Here is a 23202-nt window from a genome sequence, read left to right as displayed (position 1 = left end):
TTGCACCAAAAATACAAAATTAAAGATTTCATCATATATTCAATATATCATATTTAGTACATCTGTAGGAACCTGTATACCAAATATCAAAGCTGTCAGGCCAGAACTTTTGAGGGATTAAAGTTCTGACCAAAAATGACATCTCGATAAGAAAAGGCCAACGTATGCTCGCATGTTATTCATCGACTTTAGCTCAGCGTTCAACACTATCTTGCCATTCAGGCTCCATGGTAAGTTAATAAGTATTGGTATGGACCGCAACATTTCAAGCTGGATTCTCGACTTTCTTACAGGCAGACCACAGATGGTAAAAATAGGTTCACGATTTTCTAAAACATTGGTTTTGAATACAGGTGCACCACAAGGCTGCGCCCTGTCCCCGTTGCTTTATTCTTTATGACTTCCGATTGCATATCGTGGTATGACGACTGCCCTACTATTAAATTTGCAGATGATACAACTGTTGCTGGGCTGATTGACGAAAATGAGATCAATTATCGCAGCCAGGTTGATGAATTGGTGATGTGGTGTACCGCTAATAACTTAGAATTAAATGTTAGCAAGACAAAAGAGGTCATTATTGATTTTCGAAGGAATAAGACTCCTCTCACACCATTGTCTATCAATGGCACAGATGTCGAGATAGTTGACACCTTTAAATTCCTCAGTATCCGCATCTCCAGTGATTTAACCTGGCACGCGCACGTCGAGCATTGTGTTCAGAAAGCTCAGCGACGATTGTTCTTTTTACGAAGGCTGGCAGGCTTCGGTCTTAGCAGGGATCTCCTGATAAAATTTTATCGGGCAGTTGTCGAGAGTGTGTTGACAGTCTCCTTTGTTGTCTGGTACGGGAGTTCTACTGTTGCGGATCGTCGCCTGTTAAACAGAGTGATACATTCTGCCGAGCGCATTATTGTGTAAATCTGCCTCAATTAGATGACCTTTACAGATCTAGGATGCAAAAGAAAACAAATTCTATTCTTTCCGATTCTTCCAATCCTGCCTTTGGTCAGTTTTTGCTTTTGCAATCAGGGAAACGTTACCGCTCTATTGCAGCAAAATCAGAACGTCATAGGAAAAGTTTTTACCCTTCAGCAGTCCGTCAACTGAATGGGATGGACCCTTTAGCCAGATGTTCGTAACTTTTTTATTGAGTGTTGTATCTTATCGGTGTTTGCTGATCCTGTTTTTATATTGTAAATGTTTTAATTGTATTCTTCGTGGTTTAGAGCACGAGCCAATGAGATTTCTGGTGTATTTTCATTTTTAAACATACATTAGCGAATAAACTATGATGATGATGATGATGATGACAAAAAAATTCCTTAAAAATACAGATTTGCATATTTCATCACAATTTGAACAAAACTAAGTTGGGTTATCCCTAGGGACCTGTTTACCAAATAAAAAAGATGTCTGACTAGCAGTTATGAAGAAGACGCTAATTTGCATATTTTCAACAATATCAAAAAATTAAAAAACTAGTTTCTCATAATCATATTTTTAGTCTACACAAAAAATATCAAATCTGTTAGTACTGTGGTTCTCAAGATATTTGAGTGGACGGACGCCTCACAAACGGACTTACGTACGTACTGTACATACATACAGACTGACAACGGACGCCATACGGATACCCATCCCAATAGCTTCTATAGACTATAGTCTATAGTAGCTAAAAATCATGTTCACAGTATCTGTGATTTCAGGGGCTTTCAAATGTTCAATTTTTCGTTAAAATGCACCAGATGGGACATATTGCGTTTCACTAGTTTTAACGAACTTGACCTGATGGTGAAATATGAACTTGTCAGGAAAGAGATTTACTCTCCGTCCCCAGGGGAAGCGTTATAGATGTACTACTGTTGAAGTAACAGTGACAACAGTGGTAAAACTGCTTCATAGTGCAGTAATGCCCAGCTGTCATAGTGTATTATGTTTTCCTCCGAGTACTTGCCGATTTTTGAAACAAGTTGACAACACATTTGATGCCATCACATTTGGTAAAAAGTCATAAACAAATTCCCCCTTCCATGGCTATGATTTTACCAATTTTACTTTCTACATATGACTGGTTTACAGTTGTAAATGCATGGTACTTCAGCTCTTCTCCGACCTTTATGATCGGAGAGGAGCTGAATGTCATAAACATTGGTGCACAACCATCGTATCAATTGTACAGCGGAATAGACTCCAATACACAATAGTGTCGCATATCTAAAAGTAGATACAGGTAAATTATGTAAAAAAGTCGGGATTTACTGAAACTTGTTTGGTATATTCTCGGATTTTTTGAGGAATGAAAACAGATTTTAAAAAACACCGAGTAAACGTAAGATAAAACGAAGTTTGTGTATTTACCGTAAGGTAGCAGTACTACGAGACAGTCTCTCTTACCCACGCTGTCATTTGAGCGTCGCGTCTTTCTAATGAAAGACGCCTAGAGCAAAGGCTTGTCACGTCAGGTTCCAAGGCTATAAACCTTTGCCAGATACAGTGTTTGCCAATAAACAATAACCCCCCCCCCCCCCGACACTGTGTGCAACAGTAACACAGCAGTATGTACATGTACTGTAAGTTACAGACTGACGAGTGTAGACGTCACATGCATGGTAATGGTTTCCCTACGATGAGAGGCATTGTGTAGAGATATCAAAAACATACAAACGTTTCATGGGATCTGAAAATTAGTGTCGGTTTTTGAAAATTGACCAAACAAGCTTTAAAAAATTTAGCTTGCCAATCGTCGTTTTCTATTGACATGCAAATCTTATGGAATACACAAATGCACCGCGTCGGCCAAAGGTTGTCGCAGTTGGCAGCGTTAATGTCAATAAATACACAGTTTTATGGGGCATTTCAGACAAAAAAAGGTTACCTAACTTACCTAATGTTTTTCAAGATTTGAAGCACATTAATGACTGGAGTTGTTGTTCAAATCTTATGTTGACATGTGAAGGAGAGACCAATTTCACAATCGGTATCCCGGAAAACCTATCTTTCAACTGTTCAAAATATGGCGCGTGTGATTAGCCAATCGAAACCGAGGTGCTGTTCAGCCCTTGCGTCATACGTCATGTGATGCACAAAGATTGTGACGTATGTGTAAAAGAGCACATCACTTCCGAGACGATGACCCGTTTTTAAATTTCCAGCGATCGGATGTCGTTTTAACCAAAATCTTCCAACCCCGATGCATTCGATAGCAAATCGTTGACCAGTGTATTAGTAGATTTGATGTATTGTCGTATAAGCTAGGCAAGATTCGAAAGGGAAACCGCTTACATCAGTCAGAGTGGCATCGTGTTGACTAATTCAACTTTTCGGATGACGAAACTTTGATTCTGTACACATACGCGTCTGCTACATGATCACAGGCGTCACGTCACTATCTGTGCCGGGATCTGCAGACAGAAATTAAATTTTATTCGTGTCTGTCAAAATGAATGAAGATGAGGTTCTCACAACATTGAAAATTCTTATTATTGGAGAGAGCGGGGTTGGAAAATCAAGGTAGGGCAACACAAATACCAACTAATAGTATCACTGCACTGTTTAATTCATATCATATGGTATGATTCCGTATTGTCAGCCTCAAAACATCACCATTCACATGATGGTTAAATGCAACAGAAATTTATCATATTGGGGATTTGATGAGCTGATAGACATGGTCGGGCAAGCAGATACGGGAATCGTTTCACATTAATCACTAGTGACCTAGGGTTTCGTTAGTATTTAGGGAAGGAAGAGACTGCTCATCGAACGCTCCTAGGAAACTCGTGTCGCACCATTTCTGTCCACCCAAAGAGTACTCTCCCTACCTCCATGGTCCACCTGTCTTGGCATGGACCTCACTAATACTTAGGCATCTCCATATTGATCATAATTCATATTCCTAAGACAAACTTGCATCCGCTATGCGTCTTCCTCTGTGAAGGGACTGTGGTTCACATAATCCCGTTTATTTATTTGTTTATTTTATTTATTTGTTTGTTTGTTTATTTTTTTATATAAGAACACCTCAGGCCCTGTCAGAGAGTTGAAAAATGTAACATGAACTATCGACATTTGTCAACAGTTACACAGCATCGATTGGCAGCGTCACTGGATGTTAAATTTTAAACTATTCAAGAAGTCAAATATCTCAAAAAGTCAATGAACATATTTTTAGTTTATACAACACTAACACTGTGATTGTGATTGGCTGTGCATAGCCTGTTGGGTCAATGGGCTGTGTGGCATTTGTAAAGCATATTTCAGAACTGACAAAGTTTGTAGAAACCTCAGTCAGTTTTTCGAACACAGAAACCGTATTCAGGTACAATAGTCTTAGACCAAGAGCTATACAATATGTTCAGAGTTACAGAGATTTTTTTAAGTGTTATAAATTGTTTGCTCAATGTGGTAAGTGTTCTCTCCAATTTATTTGTATTCCAAGTTCAGTTTGGGGGCATGGTAACTGTTTTATCATTAGCTGCAGGTTGTAATGGGGTATCAGGTGCAGAATCATCAAAGATGAATGAAGGTGTTAATGAAGCTGTCTAAAAACATCCAAAATTAACATTCAACTTGTTTGTACAAATTTTTACAAACCAGCTTAGAAAAGTATTTCATGTAGGCTTTAATAAAGCCATTCAAAAAGATGTCACACCTGATTATAGTGATTTATTGAGTGGTTTTTGTGACGGCTTTTATTTCTTAGGAGAACGCTTTTTGGTCTGACTTTTATTCATAAATGTATAGTTATTTGTACTTGTGTTCTGGAGAGCAATGGTGTTTAATTGTAGAAGTCGTAAAAACTGCACCCCTTCCTACAAATTAGCTCATACATATGGATTTCAGAAAATTCCTTTAGCACAACATCCTAGTAGAAGAATACACAAGAGTGTTGATGCTGTATGAAGATTGATGACGATATAGTTTTCTTTTTCTACAGTTTACTTCTAAGATTTACTGATGATACATTTGATCCAGATCAGCCTGCAACTATAGGTATGTATCAGATTGTGTACTGTTCTCCATCTCCAAGTTGGTATTGAAATTAAAAGGGATGGTTGGCTTAAGTTTTTCTGTTGATTAAACGATAATGTTACGGAAAACATGGCCCATTGTGTCAGATTCATTTACTTTCACTGGCCCATACCACTTCAGTTTGGCTCTTTTCTCCAAAGCATATGGGCAAAAGTGATGTAGAGACCCATACAAAGCCATTGAGAGAGTAAGATGATTGATGGCTGGCAATGAGAGTTGCCAATGAGCAAAACAAAGGTGACTACTTTTCATCCAATCCATGTTGATATCCATTCTCCTTTTTGTTTTTTTTAGGTGTTGACTTTAAAGTGAAAACACTTACAGTGGATGGAAACAAAGCAAAGTTAGCCATATGGGTAATATCTTGATTCTATTGTTTATGTATCACTTGTATCAATTTGAATGATTTCAATTGTTTAAAAGAAAGAAGCAACAAAATTACCCAGGAATTTTCAAGATGTTAGCATCATCTGTGATTGGATAAGTTTCAAATGATAACAGCCTAGGCATATATGTCCCTTAATGAAGCTAAAGGTAATTTTACAGTATGGTGATTTTGACCTTTCACATTATGACTGAATGAGTTGTAAGAAGATGTAGAGTATTTGAGAGGATACACCTATCACAAACAAAAGTAATTTGTGGTTTTGTCTGTCAAGGGAATCTTTTTCATCTGTCAAGGAATCCGTTGTCTGTCTAAAAGCCATGAGTGATTATTTCCAAAATATAACTACAATTTACTTTTAGTGTCTGGCTTGAATTTATGTTGTTTTAGAGATGTCATGGACAGGAAACGGTCAAAATTTGACCTGATGAAAGGCTGATGAACAGGTTTTGATAACTGTTTTGTTACCTTCATTCACTATCTAATATCCAGGACACTGCAGGGCAAGAAAGATTCAGAACATTAACACCAAGCTACTATCGAGGTGCACAGGGAGTTATACTGGGTAATGTAGAGTTGTAAACTTTATTTCAATCAATAGTAATAGAGAAGCCATTACTTGTGGTTACATTTCTGAACAGGTTCTTTGAATGCCAATGGACAATATTAGACCATATATTTATGCATGGATCATGAGAAATCAGTTAAAAAGTGTGATAGTGTCTTTCCAAACTCATACATATTACAAAACTATCATCCTGCTTCTGTGGATGACTAATTGCCCACATCCTTTAGGGCTGCCTTGCCAGGAGCCAGTTTAGACTTGCTGGGCACTCTGAATATGGAAGGGTTTTCCTCAGTCTGTTGTCAAGTTTCTTGCCAGCTGGAGTGCCTTCATGTGCTTTTAGTACACTCGGTCAGCCTTACTTGCAAGCAATAGCAGCTATGATGGCAGATCCAAGCAAGTCTGCCACCACTCCTTTTGTAGGTCCACAGTCATCTGACACGGGGCAAGCCTCATCTTGGCTTGAGAAATCAATTCCCACAATTTAATGTCTCCGATTTTGTGATGTGATGGGACCAACTCATTGGTATTATTTGTTCCAGCTTTGGTCACCCTTTATAGTGGGATCATCTTTGTCCTACAGGGGTTTTACTTGGACAATTCAGTCGACCTGGGAAAAAATGCTTACTTAATCAGGGAAGAGACTGGCCAAATAGCAACAGCATGCTTTATATAATATGGTTGATGCTCCGTAGTAAGCTGTCTCCATTGGACTTCTGCAAATCACAGCTAGTCATGTTATGAGATTTATGGCTGCCGGGAAAGAGGACAAAATAAATTATTCTGAAATAATGAAAACAATGTGCAAATAATATTTAGCTATGGTACTGGATTTCCAAAACAAAATCAACATCAGCAAAAGTGGAAGTAAGGGTTCCAAGAAACTATTTATTTATTTTGTATGGCCCTATAAAAAATATTTGGCTCATTGCATGGACTACATCTACAATGTAGTACACATTGTGTGTTTGACTGTAAACATGGTACTTCCTAAATGCCACAAGATCTTTGTAAAATGTTGTCACTGAAGGAGCAACAGTGTCATTGACAATATTTGTTGCTTATATACTCCATCCATTTCAGTGATAATTATCCATATGCTTATACATTGCAACTTGAAGTACCAGTAGGCATCCTAGTCACATGACTAAAAGGTGTCTGAACATAACCAATATGCCAATAACCTCATTTCCAAAAAGCCAACATATGCAAGGTTTTCTGACACCAACAAAGTAATAGGTTGTAGCCTTGCCTTGCCTGAATTTTGATTCCAAATTATATTCTTTTCTTTCCCCTTACAGTGTATGATGTCAGCAACAGGCAAACATTTCAAAAACTGGATATGTGGTTAAATGAAGTTGATACATTTACAACCAAATCTGATATCGTCAAGATGCTTGTCGGGAACAAAATTGACATGGCAAGTAATTTACTTTCACATTTTCCCAGTTTTTGATGTTACCGTGCAAAATCATCAATTTGACTTTCTAAATTAACTCATCGTATGTGTTAGAAAATTGCCAACTGTTTGAAATAATGTGTGGAGTAAAACAAATATTGTATATGCCTAGGCACTCTTACAGCGTTTTGTTGGCAATGCAACATGATCATCTCCTTCCTTGAACAATATATGCTATATGCCCCATATAGCCTGGCTAAACAGGCTAGCATAGCCAGGTTTTGTTATGCAATACTTTTTAATCTCATTCGGCTAGAGTTTTTGGGATACAACAGCGTAAAGGCAGAGATTGAAAGTTTCATATTAAACAGTGTAGCATCTGACAGACTTAGTGCTAATTTTGAATCTATTGAACTATACTGTTATCTATACACATAAAGTGTTACATCACAAGGCATTCAGAATATTTTGATGTTACTGTGCAAAATTCATCAACATTGTTTGCTGTCATTTAACATTTAGAAGGTTGGCCTCCATCCCCTGTTCTTGCAGTATTGGGTTCCTGTTGGTCCAACATTATGTCAGTTTCAATGCTTGGTTGACAATGATGTCACTGTTTATATAATATACATTTATTTTAACTGCCTGTCAAATAAACACATATCAGGGGTTTCACTAAGTTTTGAAACAGGGGGCCAAATGAAAATTACAGGCGGCCAAGCCGTACCAACGTCCAAGCATGAGGATGTTTGGATATGGCAGCATTAAGGATACAGATCATTGTAAACTTTTACCGATATGCTGTATTTGTTACCAGCTATTCATTCCTGTAAGCGGCACAACAATTACATGATTTTCAGGTAATTACAGGCGGCCGTGATTGCCTTACAGCCGGCCATATGGCCGGTGGCCGGCTTTTAACGAAACCCCTGCATATCCTGCAAAGAGAGTAACTACAACTTTGTTATTTTACTAATTGCAATGAAAAAGACCAATGTGTTACAAATGATTATTTTCCCAACAGGAAAAGAGGGAAGTTGACAGAGAAACTGGTTTAAAATTTGCCAGAAAGCATGCAATGTTATTCATTGAAGCCAGTGCAAAGACCAAAGAAGGCGTACAGGTTGCATTTGAAGAGCTTGTTGAAAAGGTGTGAATTAGTAATTATTAAGTATGAAAGGTTTGTTGTCTGAGTTAGTAATGATTAATTATGAATGGTTTTATTGTCAAGTAATCAGGATAAATAACTCTTCTGATGCCATCTGCTGAATTCAAAAAAACAAGAGGTTGGTCAGTTCTGCATACAGTTCCATAAATTTGCCAGCAGCATTTTGGAAATTGTTGCAAAACTCTGTCTTTTATGTAACAGCGTTGAGTAATTAATCTGAAAGTGTGTTTATGAATCAAGAATAATCCATAATTTGTAGTTATTCAACCCAAGATACACAAAATGTGAAAATACATCCTAAAAGTAAATTGAATAAAATACTGTGGAATACTTTATTTTCGGGGGATTTTATTTTCGCGATTTTGCAGTTTGCTGTTTTTTCGCGGGAATTTATTTTCGCGGTTACGGTTGCGGTAAATGTGGGCAGATGGCCGATGACACGGCGGTCCCAATCAAAGCAACGCTGTCGCTGGTATACACACAAAAAGAGAACAAACCTTGACAAACTTGTTACTTTGATTCGCCTTGTCAATAGAAAAGAATGAAACAGTGACAAACTAGCTACCTTTGTTTTATCAATCAATGATGAGCTTGAAAGAGAAACAATTCACACTTTGGTCGGCAAGTGTGCTATTTCAAACATTTTCCTCTACGATGTATTTAATTGACACCTGTCAATCATTTGCAAGTGTGATCACAGTCAAAGACACGGCAAATGGTTTGAATGGCCGGCCGCAATTTTAAAGAACATCGGCTATTCTCACTAAAATACAAAATCAGCACATCAAAAAAATCGCAACGCATCAAAGACCTTCACTCTATAAAACTCAGGTTTTGCTGTAGTTCATCCACACTCTAGTCAGAGATCTTGCAGAACGCACATCATGTCTCTCATCACACGTTGGCTCCAGCAAGTAAACCCATCGTCGACCCCGGGTCTCCCAGATCCACGGGAAGAAGCGTCTCTTGCCGAAGCCCAGGTTACCGAAGCCGCCAACAAAGCTGTCGATGAGACTACCGTTACAGTATCGCGAAAGCGTAAACGTGGCGATTACCACTTCTATACTGACGAAGTTCGCGCAAAAATCGCACGTTCTGCTATCGAAAATGGTGTGATGAAGACCGTGAGAAAGTTTAGTAAAGAACTCGGTCGAAGCATTTCTGAAAGTACGATTCGAAGTATGAGAGATTCGTATCGTCAGAGACAGCGTCAAAATCCCACCTCGACTTTGATAACTCTTCAGAAAGGTCAGCGAGGTCAGCCAGTTCTCCTTGGCAGGGAGCTCGATAGCAAAGTGCAGCAGTGGATTCAAAAAGTGCGTCTGAGCGGAGGGGCGATCAACACAAGAATCGTGATGGCTGCTGCGCAAGGAATTGTGCAAAAGCTTGAACGAACAAGACTTCAACAATTTGGGGGATCCATCGCGATTACCAAGTCATGGGCGAAATCGTTGCTGAAACGGATGAACTTTGTGAAACGGAAGGGTACAAAGGGAGTGAAGAGACAGCCGAGTGACTTTGAAGCTATCAAGAACGCTTTCCATGAACGTGTAAACAACTTCGTCGCTGAAAACAACATTCCAGCAGAACTGATCGTCAATTGGGATCAGACTGGTGTAAGTCTGGTACCCGGCGGCGAGTGGACTTTAGAAGAAAGGGGTTCTCAACAAGTCACCATCAACGGTATCGACAATAAACGCCAAATAACAGCACTTCTAGCAATCAGCAAAGCGGGACTTCTTTTGCCACCTCAAGTCATCTACGGAGGAAAAACCGACTGATGTCATCCTTCTGTTCATTTTCCCACGGGCTGGGACATTACTCATACAGAGTCTCACTGGAGTAATGAACAGTCAATGGTTCGCTACGTGGAAAACATCGTCATCCCTCACATGAAAGATCAGCGGACAAAGCTCGGCCTTCCGGCAGATCAGCGTGCACTGTGTCTCTTCGATGTTTATAAAGCTCACCGCTCCAGAGAAATGCATGATTTGTTGCAGAGAAATCATATCAGCGTTGTCTACATTCCCGCGACATGCACCGATCTACCCCAGCCACTCGATCTAGCAGTCAATAAAGTCTACAAGGAAGAACTGAAGAACTGTTTCCAGTCCTGGTATGCCGATCGAGTTAGTGAGTCTCTCGAACAGGATGAAAATCAGCGACCTGACGACAGTAACCCCGCAAACATCGATCTCCGAACATCGATCATCAAGCCTCTACACGCACAGTGGTTGATAAAATGTGTCACGACGCCATGTCATCTCGCCAGAACATCATCGTGAGCGGCTTTTTGCAGGCAGGACTTGTGTGAGTTACTTTATTAGTGAACGCTTTCCTTCCGATTTCGGACATTGTGGTCAGTTTTATTATCAAACTAACTTTGTTTTCGATGAAAGACTTGTGTGAACATTTTCGAAAAATTTCCATGTAAACATTAAAGCGCCGTCCGTGATTAAAACGATCAATGCATAAGTTTATTGTACTTACCATAGAGACTTGTAGTACTTCATTTTTTTCGTCTTTACATTTTTTGTCATCGACTGTATTTATCTTTATTAAGTTTTGCATGTTTTACAGAATAAAGCAATGATTGTGTTTCAAAGAACGATGTATGTCCAGTTGGTTGTATTTTATTAGTGGTGTGCACATGTGATAGCATGTATGAACAACGACATGTTTGTGTGTTTTTGTGGGCGTTGGCGTTGAGAAAGCTCATTAATATTCACGATATGGTCAGAAGTAAAATTCGATGGAACTTTATTTATAGCGAAAATAAAATCCCAGCGAAAATAAAGTATTCCACAGTAATGGAAATTTTCTTGGAATTTATGGTATCATATTATTTATTTCTGCGTTTTGCTCTCATAGATCATCCAAACACCTGGACTTTGGGACAGTGATAGCAGTGGACTGACCCTAGGAGACAAAATGAATCAACCAACAGGCAACTGTGCTAGTTATTGCTCATTGACCTAGAACAATAACATCGAGCTATATATTCCTCTTGAGGCAACCAGGTTATATTTTGAACTTTCCAAATGAAGTGTCCTGATTTTCAGCTCTATTTATGCTGTTTCAGATGTTTGGAGAAAGAGAATTACCATTTGAAACTTTTTATAGATAGTTCATTGCTATCTTTCCAAGAAGGCACAAAGTAAAAAATTTTGTTGTTCAATGCTTTTTCTTTGTCAAATACCTTTGCACATGTACTTTGTCACTGATCTCAAAGATGTAATCCAGGTTGATCATCTCATAACAATTCACTGAAAATCCATTGAACAGTTGTAGATATTATTTATATTATTGTTACCTCACATCAACTAGCAACATGAATATTGGCTACAAAATGAAACATTGTCATCTTATCCAGATTTGCTCTCAGTAAGGTATCATTCTTGAATAATACAAATGATATCAGACTGATTCTTCAAAAATCTGTAATGAATTTCATTTGAAAAGCAGCAAGGCAAACATATCACACAATAACATGGTTTTCTTGTCATCACAAAAATCCAGCTATTTCCAATCTTAGTATTGTGAATAAAGATACCTGTGTGAGGAACACGTGCAAAGTAAGCTGAACGACTTCTTATTCAAAACATAACTGTGAAGGGTGGACAAAATCATTATTGCCTTCATGAACTCATCCGTGCTCAGCTGTTCCATCGCCATGTATTGTCATCGACTCTGTTTGTAAGAAATGACTTTTGTGAAGAAAATTGCAAAGCACTATTATTTCAAGAATCAAATAGTGTTCTTTAGTGATGTTGTGGATGTGATGGTGGGACCTCATTACAAGTAAAAAAATAAATTATTCATCATTGCTTGCTTGACTAGATTTTGTCATTAAGGTGGTATTCAAAGTGATTTGGATAGATTCATATTCTTTCTCACCAAACTTATGGCTGATTGTTATGATTGGAGATAAATTTACCAATGTTTTAATCTTTGATTTACAAATTACTGAAAACAGAATGAATCTGCAAAATGTGATTTTGCAACATGCATCACGTTACATGCTATGCCCTGTATAGTTGTTTGTGAGCTGGTCACTAAGCCATATGCAAATGAAACCCATCACTAATATAAAAGTTATTTATATACTTCAGCTATTCTGGTATCTCACCCCCTAATGTTCAGTGCACACTAACATATCTTCCCAGTGTCTTAGAGGCACTCCCAGATACTGTTTTGTGAAAAATATCTCTGTTTATTTCAGAGGAAATTTTCATCAGCTAAAACTGATAGAAATTGTCCTGTGTTTCAAAATTAGGCGTGAAAAACGAATAAAATTTCTTACAAGCCTGCTCTTACATGACTTTGCAATTCAGCATTTCTTGTACGTGTGAAAGACCCTGTCCTCACATCAACAGAAAGAATCTCCATTAACAGGGCTAGCCATGTTTGGTTTATGTTTTTGATAGAGTTTTACATTCTCAACTCACAAGTTTTTGACGCAAGCAAGGAATAGGGTAAATTTGTGACCAATTTTGGCCACTTTTTTACAAGTTTTAATTAAGTTAAATTTACAGCTTGAATGCTTCCAAATGTCAAAAGTTTGTACCATTACCAACAATCGTAAACATTTGTTCTTTTAAAGACAACTTCGGCTGGCAAAAATGGGTCACCAAAATTACAGCATATTTTTTCTTATCTTTTTCTTCATTTTGGTGTCATTTTAATAATACAGACTTGAGAATATCAAATTTTTCATAGATTGATACCGTGCTTATTCAACAATCTGCCTGTGAAATTTCATTGATCTGAACATGGAAGTGTGAAATTTTCACCTATATTGGTCTATAGCCAGTGTTCACTGTGACATTGTAGTCTTAAAGTAGAACGCGCCTCAGGTACAGATATTCAGACTACCACTTGTGGGGGCTCATTTTGAAGCTGATGGAATAAGTGAAGTTTTCACTGGCTTAATTTTATAAAAATTGGGAATTTATTTTCCTGTACAGAGATAACACAGGGATGGCAACCACTTTGAATTTGTCTCTCAAGTACCAAAACATATACGGTGACCCCTATATTTATTCTTGATTCAGAACTTTAAGAGAATGGTTGAGCAAAAGTTCAAGTCTTTCATTTTTAAGGCGCAAACTACCTTAATCAAGCCCCTCTCATGGTCCTCACTGGTTTTCATAAGGAGCTGGCACACCAGATAGTAGCCTCACTTTTCTCAGCTCTGTTGTTGAGGGCACCAGTATACAAGGGCTTATAATGTAAGCCAGCGAGGACTTTGAGAACAAGTGTAGAGTTAATCATTTGTCATCTACATTTATGTGATGGTTCTGGTTACATTTATCATAGTTGCATCAATTGGCATTGTAAATTAGAAATAGTTGTGTGGTTGTCAGATTGTTTGCTGAATGGTCAATCTGATAAAAATTATACGTAGAGATGGTGACATTTCCTCTGTTGCCTGCTCTTTTCTGTTCTTGTCAGCCAACAGTTGCCCCACTGCATCTGATCAACTGCCATAGAAGATCACGTTCAAATATCACATTTTGTAGGAGCCATCAGGTTGTTTCAAACAAGATGCATGTAAGTATGATGTGAGACAACTTTAAAATAATAGTTTCTCTTGGTTTATTTTTACTTTACTCTGATAAAGTGAAAGCAGATCTTGTGTAATCTGACATTGGTAAGGCTTGTTGACTCTGTTGTAGTGAGGCAACTGTCAGCCAATGAGAATGGCAAGGAAGATGGGAACATTGCCATCTCTACATTTCATTTTTATCCGACTGGCCAATGGTAAGAGTGTTTGGCCAATGGTAAGAGTGTTAATGGTCACAGTGTTGGGCCAGTGGTCATAGAGTGGGCGTGACGTTGTTTGTTTGTGTCTGATGACAGATAGGTTAGTTGTATTGTCCAAGGGTATGTGAATTATGTCTATCAACAGGAAGGATCTCATGATGGTGCAAGAAGGATGAAACGGCAGGTTATGAATTGCCTGATGTTTAATGTTGTTGCCCTATTGCATATCCAATGTTTGAATCCCATTTATATTGAACAATCAAGTCCGTGAATCAAGTTGACCTAAAACTTGATGGATGCAATTGATCTTAAAGTTGTGTGCATATAGTGCTATAGTATTAGTAATTGCCTTTCCTAATACTGAAAGTTGGTTAAAACTTGGTATGAATACAGTCCCTCCACCTGTGGTATGACCTAGCAAAAGGTGATAGAAATCCAGTGAAATATGCATTCAGTTTCAAGAATTGCATTCTTTTGTATCTTTGCCTTTTCCTTGCCACTGTGATGATACAGATAATTAAATGGGCATTGTCAAATGACTGCATATAAACAGAGGCGGCACCGATGAAAATGTAGTTTATGAATGTCAACTGCCTTGCTGCAATTTGATGTTGCATACTTGGTTTGACTGTAAGCTTTGGCGCCTATTCAAAAATGACATTTCAGCTTTAGAAACTTGCCAGCTACAATTACATAGATTAGCCTTCGGGATATGGGATAATTTAATCATTAATTTAAGGTGGAAATAATGATAGACAGAATGGGAATTACAACTGGGTAAGAAACAAATAGTTATGCAGCATTTTATTAACATTTTTTGAAAGCAACAGACTGTGTATTATTTTTATACGTACATCTGTATTCTTTATTACAAAATTGACAATTTCCTGTCAGTTATGTCAGTCAAGATATACATGAAATATGAGATCCCTTAATAGGGAATAAGCATTGCTGCAAAACTAATTCAATTAGAAGTGTGACAAACATTGAACATCATTTCATGTGAGTATAGTTTTGCTGATAATACAATGCAAACTGCAGTTTAGGAAGAAATTGTGTTGTTTATCTATTTACCCTTAGGGTAGCCTTGCAAGTATGACATTAAATGCAGTGCCTCAGACATATGGTGTGTATGATGAAAACCCTCTGTGGATAGTTTAAGTGTAAGGCTTTTTTAACACTTAAAAAGCGCCAACTTGAGGCAGTTACTTCTAAACTTCTGCTCCATGTGTTTTAGTATGGAGAGCTATTATGATTGGGCACTGTGTGTGAAAACTATTAGTTTACCTGTACGTATATGTAGGTTTTTCTGTATGCTAGGGTGTTTGTATACCTTTCCCAAAGACTGTAACAGCCGATTTCTTTGTCATTGAGGAATTTGTGTCATAACTGCATGATGGGCTGAAGATGGGATTTTCTGTGTGTAACAGTCTCTGTGAAAACATACAAATGAACTAACAAAATCTGATTATGGTGAAATTCAAAACCTTGAATCTACCAATCAACTTGCTTTGATATTGGTTTAATGTAGGCGTGTAAAATGGAGTTTATTTAAATTTCTTCATTTGAGAGTGATAATTGAAATCTTCTAGTCACCGGGTAATGGTCTTGCTTTTTACAACAATAAACATTATCTTCTTGGTAACTACCTGTCTAATTGCTTTCAATCTTGGTTAGGATGTTCTGATGGCTATTCAAATTTCTTCAAATATTGATGACACTACAAACTTTTACATTTGTGTGGATATATTTTGTCACTCCAGATCAACAGATCTATGATAAAATGAATTACCAGCTTACTTTGAAATTTACTCATCTGATCATTGTCATATTTGGTTTTTAGGTACCTCAGGCCCAACTCATTTAAACATTTAGATTTGATGTCAATATTTGATGCTTTCTATTTTTAATGAATTTAATTTCTTTTTTTTGCCATTTTAGTAAAAATCTTTTCCTCTTAAGCCAATGGTCGGATCGCTTCAAAATGTGGCGTGCAGGTGCCTTGTGATAACTCAAATAGAATTCATTGAAATTATGGCAAAATTTGCATATTTGTATTTTTGGCAATTTTGCCATTTTTGATTAAAAAGATCTTTGAAACTGTGTATGCCATTACTTTCTAATTGGGTGTGCAGGTTCCTAGGAGTGACCTGAAGGCGAAATTTGCAAATTTGTGGTACTTTCTGCCATGCCTTCAAATTTGGTACACAGGTAAAATGTAGTAGGTCATTCATTTAAAGTCAAGTACTGCCTGTGTGAATGAGCAGATTATGATTGTGCTGTTACAGGCTATAGGAATGATGCAATGTTAGACGGTAATTGATATTTAACTGAATTTGACTTACACTGTATGTAACTCTTGTACTGTATAAACCCTATCAATTCACCCAGAAAAAATAATTAATATGATTTTAAATAATTGAATTAATTAGGAAATCAACGAAGCCAAAATAATTTTAGTGTAGAATTATTAGAAAGTTCAACATTTTTGACAGTTCATAATGAAATGCTTACCATCTTGGATGATTAAAATGTAAAGGCAACTTTCCTGAATCCCAACTTTGACATGTTTTGTACCGTCACGTATTGTTCTCTGTATGTTATTTAAAAGAAATTGTTCATAATAGTTTGTCATGATAGGTTGGCGAAATAAAGAGAGAGAGAGAAAGTTCTAATTTCCATTTGTGGTCAACTTGATAAAGATATTGGGGACCGTTCAGTTTTTACGGCCGGGGGGGGGGGGAGCAAAATCTTGTTGCCGGTGTTCAAAAAAATGTAGACCCCCCCCCTGCATTTTTCGTGACGAAAAAATTTGATGACCCCCGGCCCCCACCCATTTCATTAACCCTTTCACCACCGTGGTTTGGCCTGATCCCATTGTTATCAATGGTGATAGTGGACCTGTTTACAGGGAATTGGGGGTAAACAGGTTAATACAAATTTCACAAATGCTGGATAAATTATGACAATGTCACACTTGATGTATGACACAATGCTGCTCATCAGTGGACAAAATGTATTTCCTGCTTCTGGAATGCCATGCCCTGAATGATGCAATGTTTCAGTTTAGGGGAAGAAATGGGTTTCCTTACCACAACAATGATTGTGGTCGGCAGGAAGAAATAGATACCTTACTACACTGAAGATGAAAATGATAACACTGATACTTTACACTTCCTGAAACCTAGGTGACTGACTGCTGCAGATAATGGTATCATTCCAGTTCCTTGTTTCAAATTCTATTTTGGCAATAACTAGGCCTGTCTGCTACAGGTCAATAATAGCCTATGTTCTATGAAAAATACAACAATAATACAACACATGCATACCACACGCTTGAACCATCTTGATAACTGATACCAGTATCAACTATTTTGAATCAATGAGAAATATTTAAACCTGATTATAACAGCAAAACTTGTTTTCACTAGTCCACAAGGTTAGGTCCTCTGTTGTTGTTTAATTATACAATTTTTTCAGTTACGCTTACAGTTACATCTTGAAATGGTTTCAACATAGTGGTTGAGATCATATATCCCAGTATCACAGTAAATCATCAAAATAGAATGATCCATGTTTAACCAGCTTAGAAATGTTGGCAATGCTTCAGCATATCTCAATACTTCAGAATCATGATAGCTTTGAAATTTGGTACACAGGTTTCTATAGATAAACTAAATGATATTTATTGAAATTATGATGAAATCTGCAATTTTTAATTTTTGGGGCAATTTTTTCCATTTTTGGTCAAAAAATATGTTACTCAAAAGTACTGGTCTGATAGCTTTGAAATTTGATATGCAGGTTCCTACAGATGAACTAAATGTGATATTTTGAAATTATGATGAAATCTGCAATTTTGTATTTTTGGGGCAATTTTTGCCATTTTTGGTCAAAAAATTTGTTTCTCAAAAACTGCAAGTCAATAGCTTTGATATTTGGTATACAGTTTCCGAGGAATTATTGTAATATATGATATATTGAAATTATGGTGAAATCTGCAATTTTAATTTTGGGGGCAATTTTTGCCATTTTTGGTCAGAAAATTTTATTCTCAAAAAACTACTCATCAGATAGCTTTGGTTGACGTTCTTAGGGATGATCCGATATAATATATTCAAATTATGATGAAATCTTCAATTGTGTATTTTTGCAGCTATTTTAGCCACTTTTTTCTGGCCACTGAAATGAACTACCGTATCAAAGATTTCAACCTTCTTCATCAACATGTGTTAAAAATAGTTCTCTACATAAACACAGCAGACCTATATCGGCTGTTAGGTCGCTTGTACATATAAATTCCGAAAATGGTGTAGTCTCGTAAGTTGGTATTGTGCAACAGTGCAGTTCCGACAGACGAGAAAATGCTGAACAAATGAACAAGGCAAATATCATGAGACCGTGATTGTTTCTTCAAGAGTTTTCAAATGGACTTCTTTCCGAGATGCTTTAGAAGTGGTAAAGGGAATAAAAGCTAACTTCAGGACACTAGCGATAAATTTATGACAAAATAGTGATAGTTGACACAAATTTGCCCACTGCCTTGTTGAGTGGCTTTCTAAACTTTTTGGTATGTTGAATTTCTCCGAAAGTTCTTACATGTTATTTGCATATGTTATTCAAGATGATCATGATGCAAAATAGATGTATAACGAAAGTTCCTGAAAGTTCTTTGGCTACAAGTGTGGAAAATCCACGACAGCCTGGTACATGGAAACATTTTCAGTTACATGTAATATGTGGATATTCTTGATAACTTTTACAAACCATATTACCATGGAGAGACTACATAAAATGTGAAAAAGAAGAATTTACATTATACTTTTTTCACATTCCATTTTATTTGCACAATTTCACAATCAAATTGATGACTTGATGACTTATCAAGCTGAATGTCCTAAATTACATGGCTCTACTGGCACACACTTGAAGTCTTAGGGATCATTCAAACAAGTGAAATCCAATTGATGGACTTATGATCAGAGAGTTGAAATGATGTATCAAGTAAACACAGAGATGCACACTTTTACAATTGTTACGAATAAATGACTGTGAACTGTAGTTAATACTAGGATAGAAGACGGACTACTTTAATAGCACACTCGTTTATATACATTAAATTACATCATCTCTTTCAAAAACCATACTTTGACAAATTTTTTTTCACTGGTAAATCCGTTTTCTAGGAGTGAACGTAAAAAAAAAACAATTTGGAGGTTCATAAATTAGTCAATACACTATTGTTATCTTTACTGTCTACTGTAACTCAGTAATATTGAATAGGGTCAACTGCAAAACTACGTCAACAACAGTACCTATGACACTTTGTTCTGATGAAGATATGCTGAGATGATAAACTATGATACTTTATAGAAAATAGATACGGTACAGTATTTCCACCAAACTTTGAACACTCCTGAATCAATGAATTGACCTGTCCTTCCTGACAAACTTCATCTGTTGATAAAAAACTGTCCTTTGCAGGACTGTCAATTAGACAGGTGGTAAAATTGAAATTACATCTGCATGCCGTCTGCACTGAGTATCTTTTTATCATAGTGTGTGCTCTATTAACAACAAAGGATACTTATATACACTGTTACAAATGGGTTTGCTGTGATACTTTTTGTTATTTCCTATACAATATCAATGAATTCAGAATGCTGCATGTTTCCATGAATTCAATTACTGGTGCTAAGAAATGTGAACATTGCGCAGAAAGTGAAAGGAAATAGTTCTGAAAGGAAAGTCAATAGCTGCTACAACAGATACCCAGTTCTTCTTCTTCAAAGACAAGAACTGCCCTTTTTAACACTACTTTCAACCTTCTGTAGCTGGGTCATTACGTGAAGCCTGAGGAATGTGAGTACAAGTGGCACAATGAGGTAGTAACAATGCTTGATCAAAGTGAATGTTTGGTGGTGCCAATATGCTTTACCTAGGTCTGAGACCGACAACTACATTATATATTCTGGGTGTAAATCCTCTGATGAAGTTTCTCATCAAATTATGTTACTGTGAAATATATGAAATCAGCTCATGAAGGAATATGCACATGACTTTGAGTGCTAAAACTTTGGTGGAAAAAAAAATGCAATATGCTTGATAATTTCTAATGTACTGTAAACCTTAAAAAGGGAGCAACATTCTGCTAAAACTGTTGAAGATGACATACCACTTATGGTACAATTATGCTATATTCATTAAGAAAACTCATCATCCTGTTTTCCACAATATATCCTGTCTGCCAATTTGATACTGCATTGCTGAGATCCTTTACATAATTGACATTTAGCTACTGACACCATAGTGTAACAAAAATGCCTGTTCGTTGATCAGTCTTTTTCAATCTCTCCATGCTTACATCTGAAGTCAAAGCTGAAGTATAAATAAGAAAATAACTCTGTAATTTACACACACTAAGTGGACAAAGACTTCCAAAATAACATCTTCATAAGGAGGTACGATTTGCAATTTGCACATGATTGCGAACATATAAATCACTGAATAGATATAATTTTAAATACAGTTACTTCTACAAAAAATATCTAACAGAATGGAGAAGCTGTTGGATCGATCGTTTTAAAAACAGCTTTCAGAGATGCATTTTCAGAATCCATTGATGGCTCATGTTGGCTGGGACTGCTACTGGATTGATGTAAATTCTGCTGTGGATGTGGAATGAGAGATGAATGACCTTGAGATGGACTACCAGCTCCAAATACATTCCTACTTCTTGGATCTTGATTGGATGTTGAAGTATGTTGTGTTTGATTTGAGTTTTCAGATCCATAGGGAAGATGCTGACCAAGCTCTTGGTAAGATGCTTTGTTTGGACTACCAGGACCAAACTGATTTGCAGTTCTAGGATCACCCCCTGCACGTGCTCCATACAATTTGGTCTTTGGTTTTATACGTATACCTTGAGTAAAAGAACTGACCTGTGGCAGTCTGTGATACGCACTTACAGATTGACTTGTGTTAGAGTTTGTAGCTTCATCTAATTTTGGTGAGTTCTGTGACTCACTTTGAAATTGTGACCTTGAATGAGTACCATGGTGCATTCTACTTTCAATTGGGGCCTGGGCTCTTGGGTCTCCTTTTGGTAATTTTGGAATGGAGTACTTTGACAGTTTGCTTCCCTCTTTTTGTATTATTGAGTCCTGTTGTTGCACAGGGTTGGTTTCCACCACTGACTTGGGTTCTGAAAGAGAACGTTGAATTGTCCTTGGATCACCTGACAATGGAGCATACAATGATGTGATGCTTGCCTCTCCTGTATTACCTGCCTGTGTTTGCCCTGGCTGTTGTTGTTGTTGTTGTTGTTGTTTTGACAATCTTGGATCCTGACTCAGACTTCTCTGCAATCTTGGATCTGTGCGTTTGTCAGTCTGGTTGTTTTCTCCTTGTATCATCGGTTTTCTAGCTTCGTTTGTTTTAACCCTTGGATCAGCTTGCGGTCTTGGGTCCACTTGAGGAATCTTTTTATTGGCCAGTCTGGGATCAACACGTCTATCAGATGATTGCCTTTTTAATCTTGGATCAGATGGTCTCTGTTGAAGTGCTTGGGGAGTTGGTGGCGCATTCATTTTCCTCTTTTCAATTTGAAAACTTTCTTCGGTATCTTTCCAAATAAGTATAGTTAAATCTGGTGCTTCAAACACCTTTGGTGGTCTCTGCAACCTAGGATCAGTTGGATTCGGCTTTGACATATCATCAGACTCCATTCTAAAACCACTCTGTGCTGGTACTTTGCTGCTGACTGGATCTAGTGGTATTGTCTGTTGAACATCAGGAGACTGTAAATCCTGCAATGCGTGTTTCTCCACTGAACATCTCTGATCAGAAGAAACACTCTGTTTTGAATCTGAGCAGCTGTTTGTTAGTTGTGGATCAGCCTGATCAATAGATAGGATGGGAACTGCTGTCTGCATTTGCCTTTGCAACCTCGGATCTTGTCTTTGTAAACGTGGATCTGATCTCAACATTGGAGCCGTACTTGTATCTGTTGTTACATGACTGCTCTGGCTGCTCTGTATCAGCTGTCCAAGAATATTCATTTGTGCAGTTGCAGCAGAATCATTACCTTGAGATTGTGATACTTTTTGTTGAATAGATTGTAGGATGGCTGTCAGTGGTTGTGAAGATTCTGATCTACTACTTGACAATGTAGATACTGTATTCATTTCTTCTTCATCACTGGAATACCAATCATCATCCTCTCCCCCTGTAACAATGTAAAAAAATACCGCAATAATACGGTGTCACTCAAATTTGATCAGAATTGGTACATACGAAAGATCAACAATAAGTGTTGTTTCTATCTGTTCAGTGCAGAAAAATTCTACGTTGACGTTATGACAATGATTTCTGCACAGCACAACCAGAAAGATAGGGCCAAAGTCCCTGAAGCTACTATAGACATGGATACAAAATTAAGTATTTCCTGACTGTATGAAATTATCTCACTTAGGTCATCCTAGGGACTTGTAAACCAAATATTAAAGCTGTCTGACCAGCGGTTTTGAAAGAACAAGCAACTCAACAGTTGACAGAGCTCTGCTGTGTTATGTAGAGAATAACCTTTTGTGACACATGTATTGATGAAGAAGGTGGATATCTTTTATTAACATTGTAAGTGAGTTCTGTTGAATAAGTTGAGACTGTACATACTCATAGAAAGCACACTGAAGAGACAAATGTTTGAAACTTAAGAAGTTCAAGGTCATCAAAAGCATTATAAGGAATCATGTAACTTTCATTGCACTGTTTACACAGATTGCATAATTGCTATAAATAGCACATGAGGAATCTTTATACAGCCCAGCTTTACCATAAAAACACTATCACTTTGACCACTCTTTTAATTGACCACTCTATTTTTT

The 23202-nt window shown here is 37.3% G+C and overlaps 4 protein-coding genes across 7 annotated transcripts in view; 2 read left to right on the top strand and 2 right to left on the bottom strand.

Moving 5' to 3' along the window:
* LOC139141356 (kinetochore protein Spc25-like) overlaps nucleotides 1-3053 on the bottom strand; it is a 34227-nt gene extending 31174 nt beyond the window's left edge. Inside the window, exon 1 of one of the 4 annotated variants that reach the window (XM_070710990.1) lies at nucleotides 2888-3053. The gene's annotated coding sequence lies outside the window, so the exon portion shown is untranslated. Of the gene's footprint in view, nucleotides 1-2361; nucleotides 2508-2887 lie in introns of those variants that run through there. The other 3 variants (XM_070710991.1, XM_070710994.1, XM_070710993.1) reach the window with 3 other exon arrangements.
* LOC139141355 (transcription elongation factor SPT5-like) overlaps nucleotides 1-23202 on the top strand; it is a 177715-nt gene that overhangs the window by 39534 nt on the left and 114979 nt on the right. The window lies entirely within an intron of this gene.
* Nucleotides 3086-12387, top strand: LOC139141357 (ras-related protein Rab-18-B-like). The gene is made up of 7 exons (XM_070710995.1): nucleotides 3086-3513; nucleotides 4940-4995; nucleotides 5329-5390; nucleotides 5912-5984; nucleotides 7286-7404; nucleotides 8408-8533; nucleotides 11423-12387. The coding sequence occupies exons 1-7, from the start codon at nucleotides 3443-3445 to the stop codon at nucleotides 11528-11530; spliced, it is 615 nt and encodes a 204-aa protein (XP_070567096.1). The 5' UTR covers nucleotides 3086-3442; the 3' UTR covers nucleotides 11531-12387.
* The window catches only part of LOC139141354 (zinc finger CCCH domain-containing protein 4-like), a 39632-nt gene continuing 35804 nt past the window's right edge, over nucleotides 19375-23202 (bottom strand). Inside the window, exon 10 of the mRNA XM_070710987.1 lies at nucleotides 19375-22544. Within this exon, the coding sequence (XP_070567088.1) occupies nucleotides 20866-22544 (1679 nt within the window). The 3' untranslated portion in view covers nucleotides 19375-20865. The remainder of the gene's footprint in view (nucleotides 22545-23202) is intronic.

The sequence above is a fragment of the Ptychodera flava genome, chromosome 9 (genome assembly GCF_041260155.1).
Source record: "Ptychodera flava strain L36383 chromosome 9, AS_Pfla_20210202, whole genome shotgun sequence".
Lineage (NCBI taxonomy): Eukaryota > Metazoa > Hemichordata > Enteropneusta > Ptychoderidae > Ptychodera > Ptychodera flava.
The sequence above is the reverse complement of the archived record's forward strand: the minus strand, read 5'-3'. Positions and strand labels throughout refer to the sequence as shown.

Coding starts and splice junctions, on each gene's coding strand:
- LOC139141357 (XM_070710995.1), top strand. CDS start 3,443: ATGAATGAAGATGAGGTTCTCACAACATTGAAAATTCTTATTATTGGA. Junction 3,514..4,939: donor AGCGGGGTTGGAAAATCAAG/GTAGGGCAACAC, acceptor CTTTTTCTACAG/TTTACTTCTAAGATTTACTG. Junction 4,996..5,328: donor AGATCAGCCTGCAACTATAG/GTATGTATCAGA, acceptor TGTTTTTTTTAG/GTGTTGACTTTAAAGTGAAA.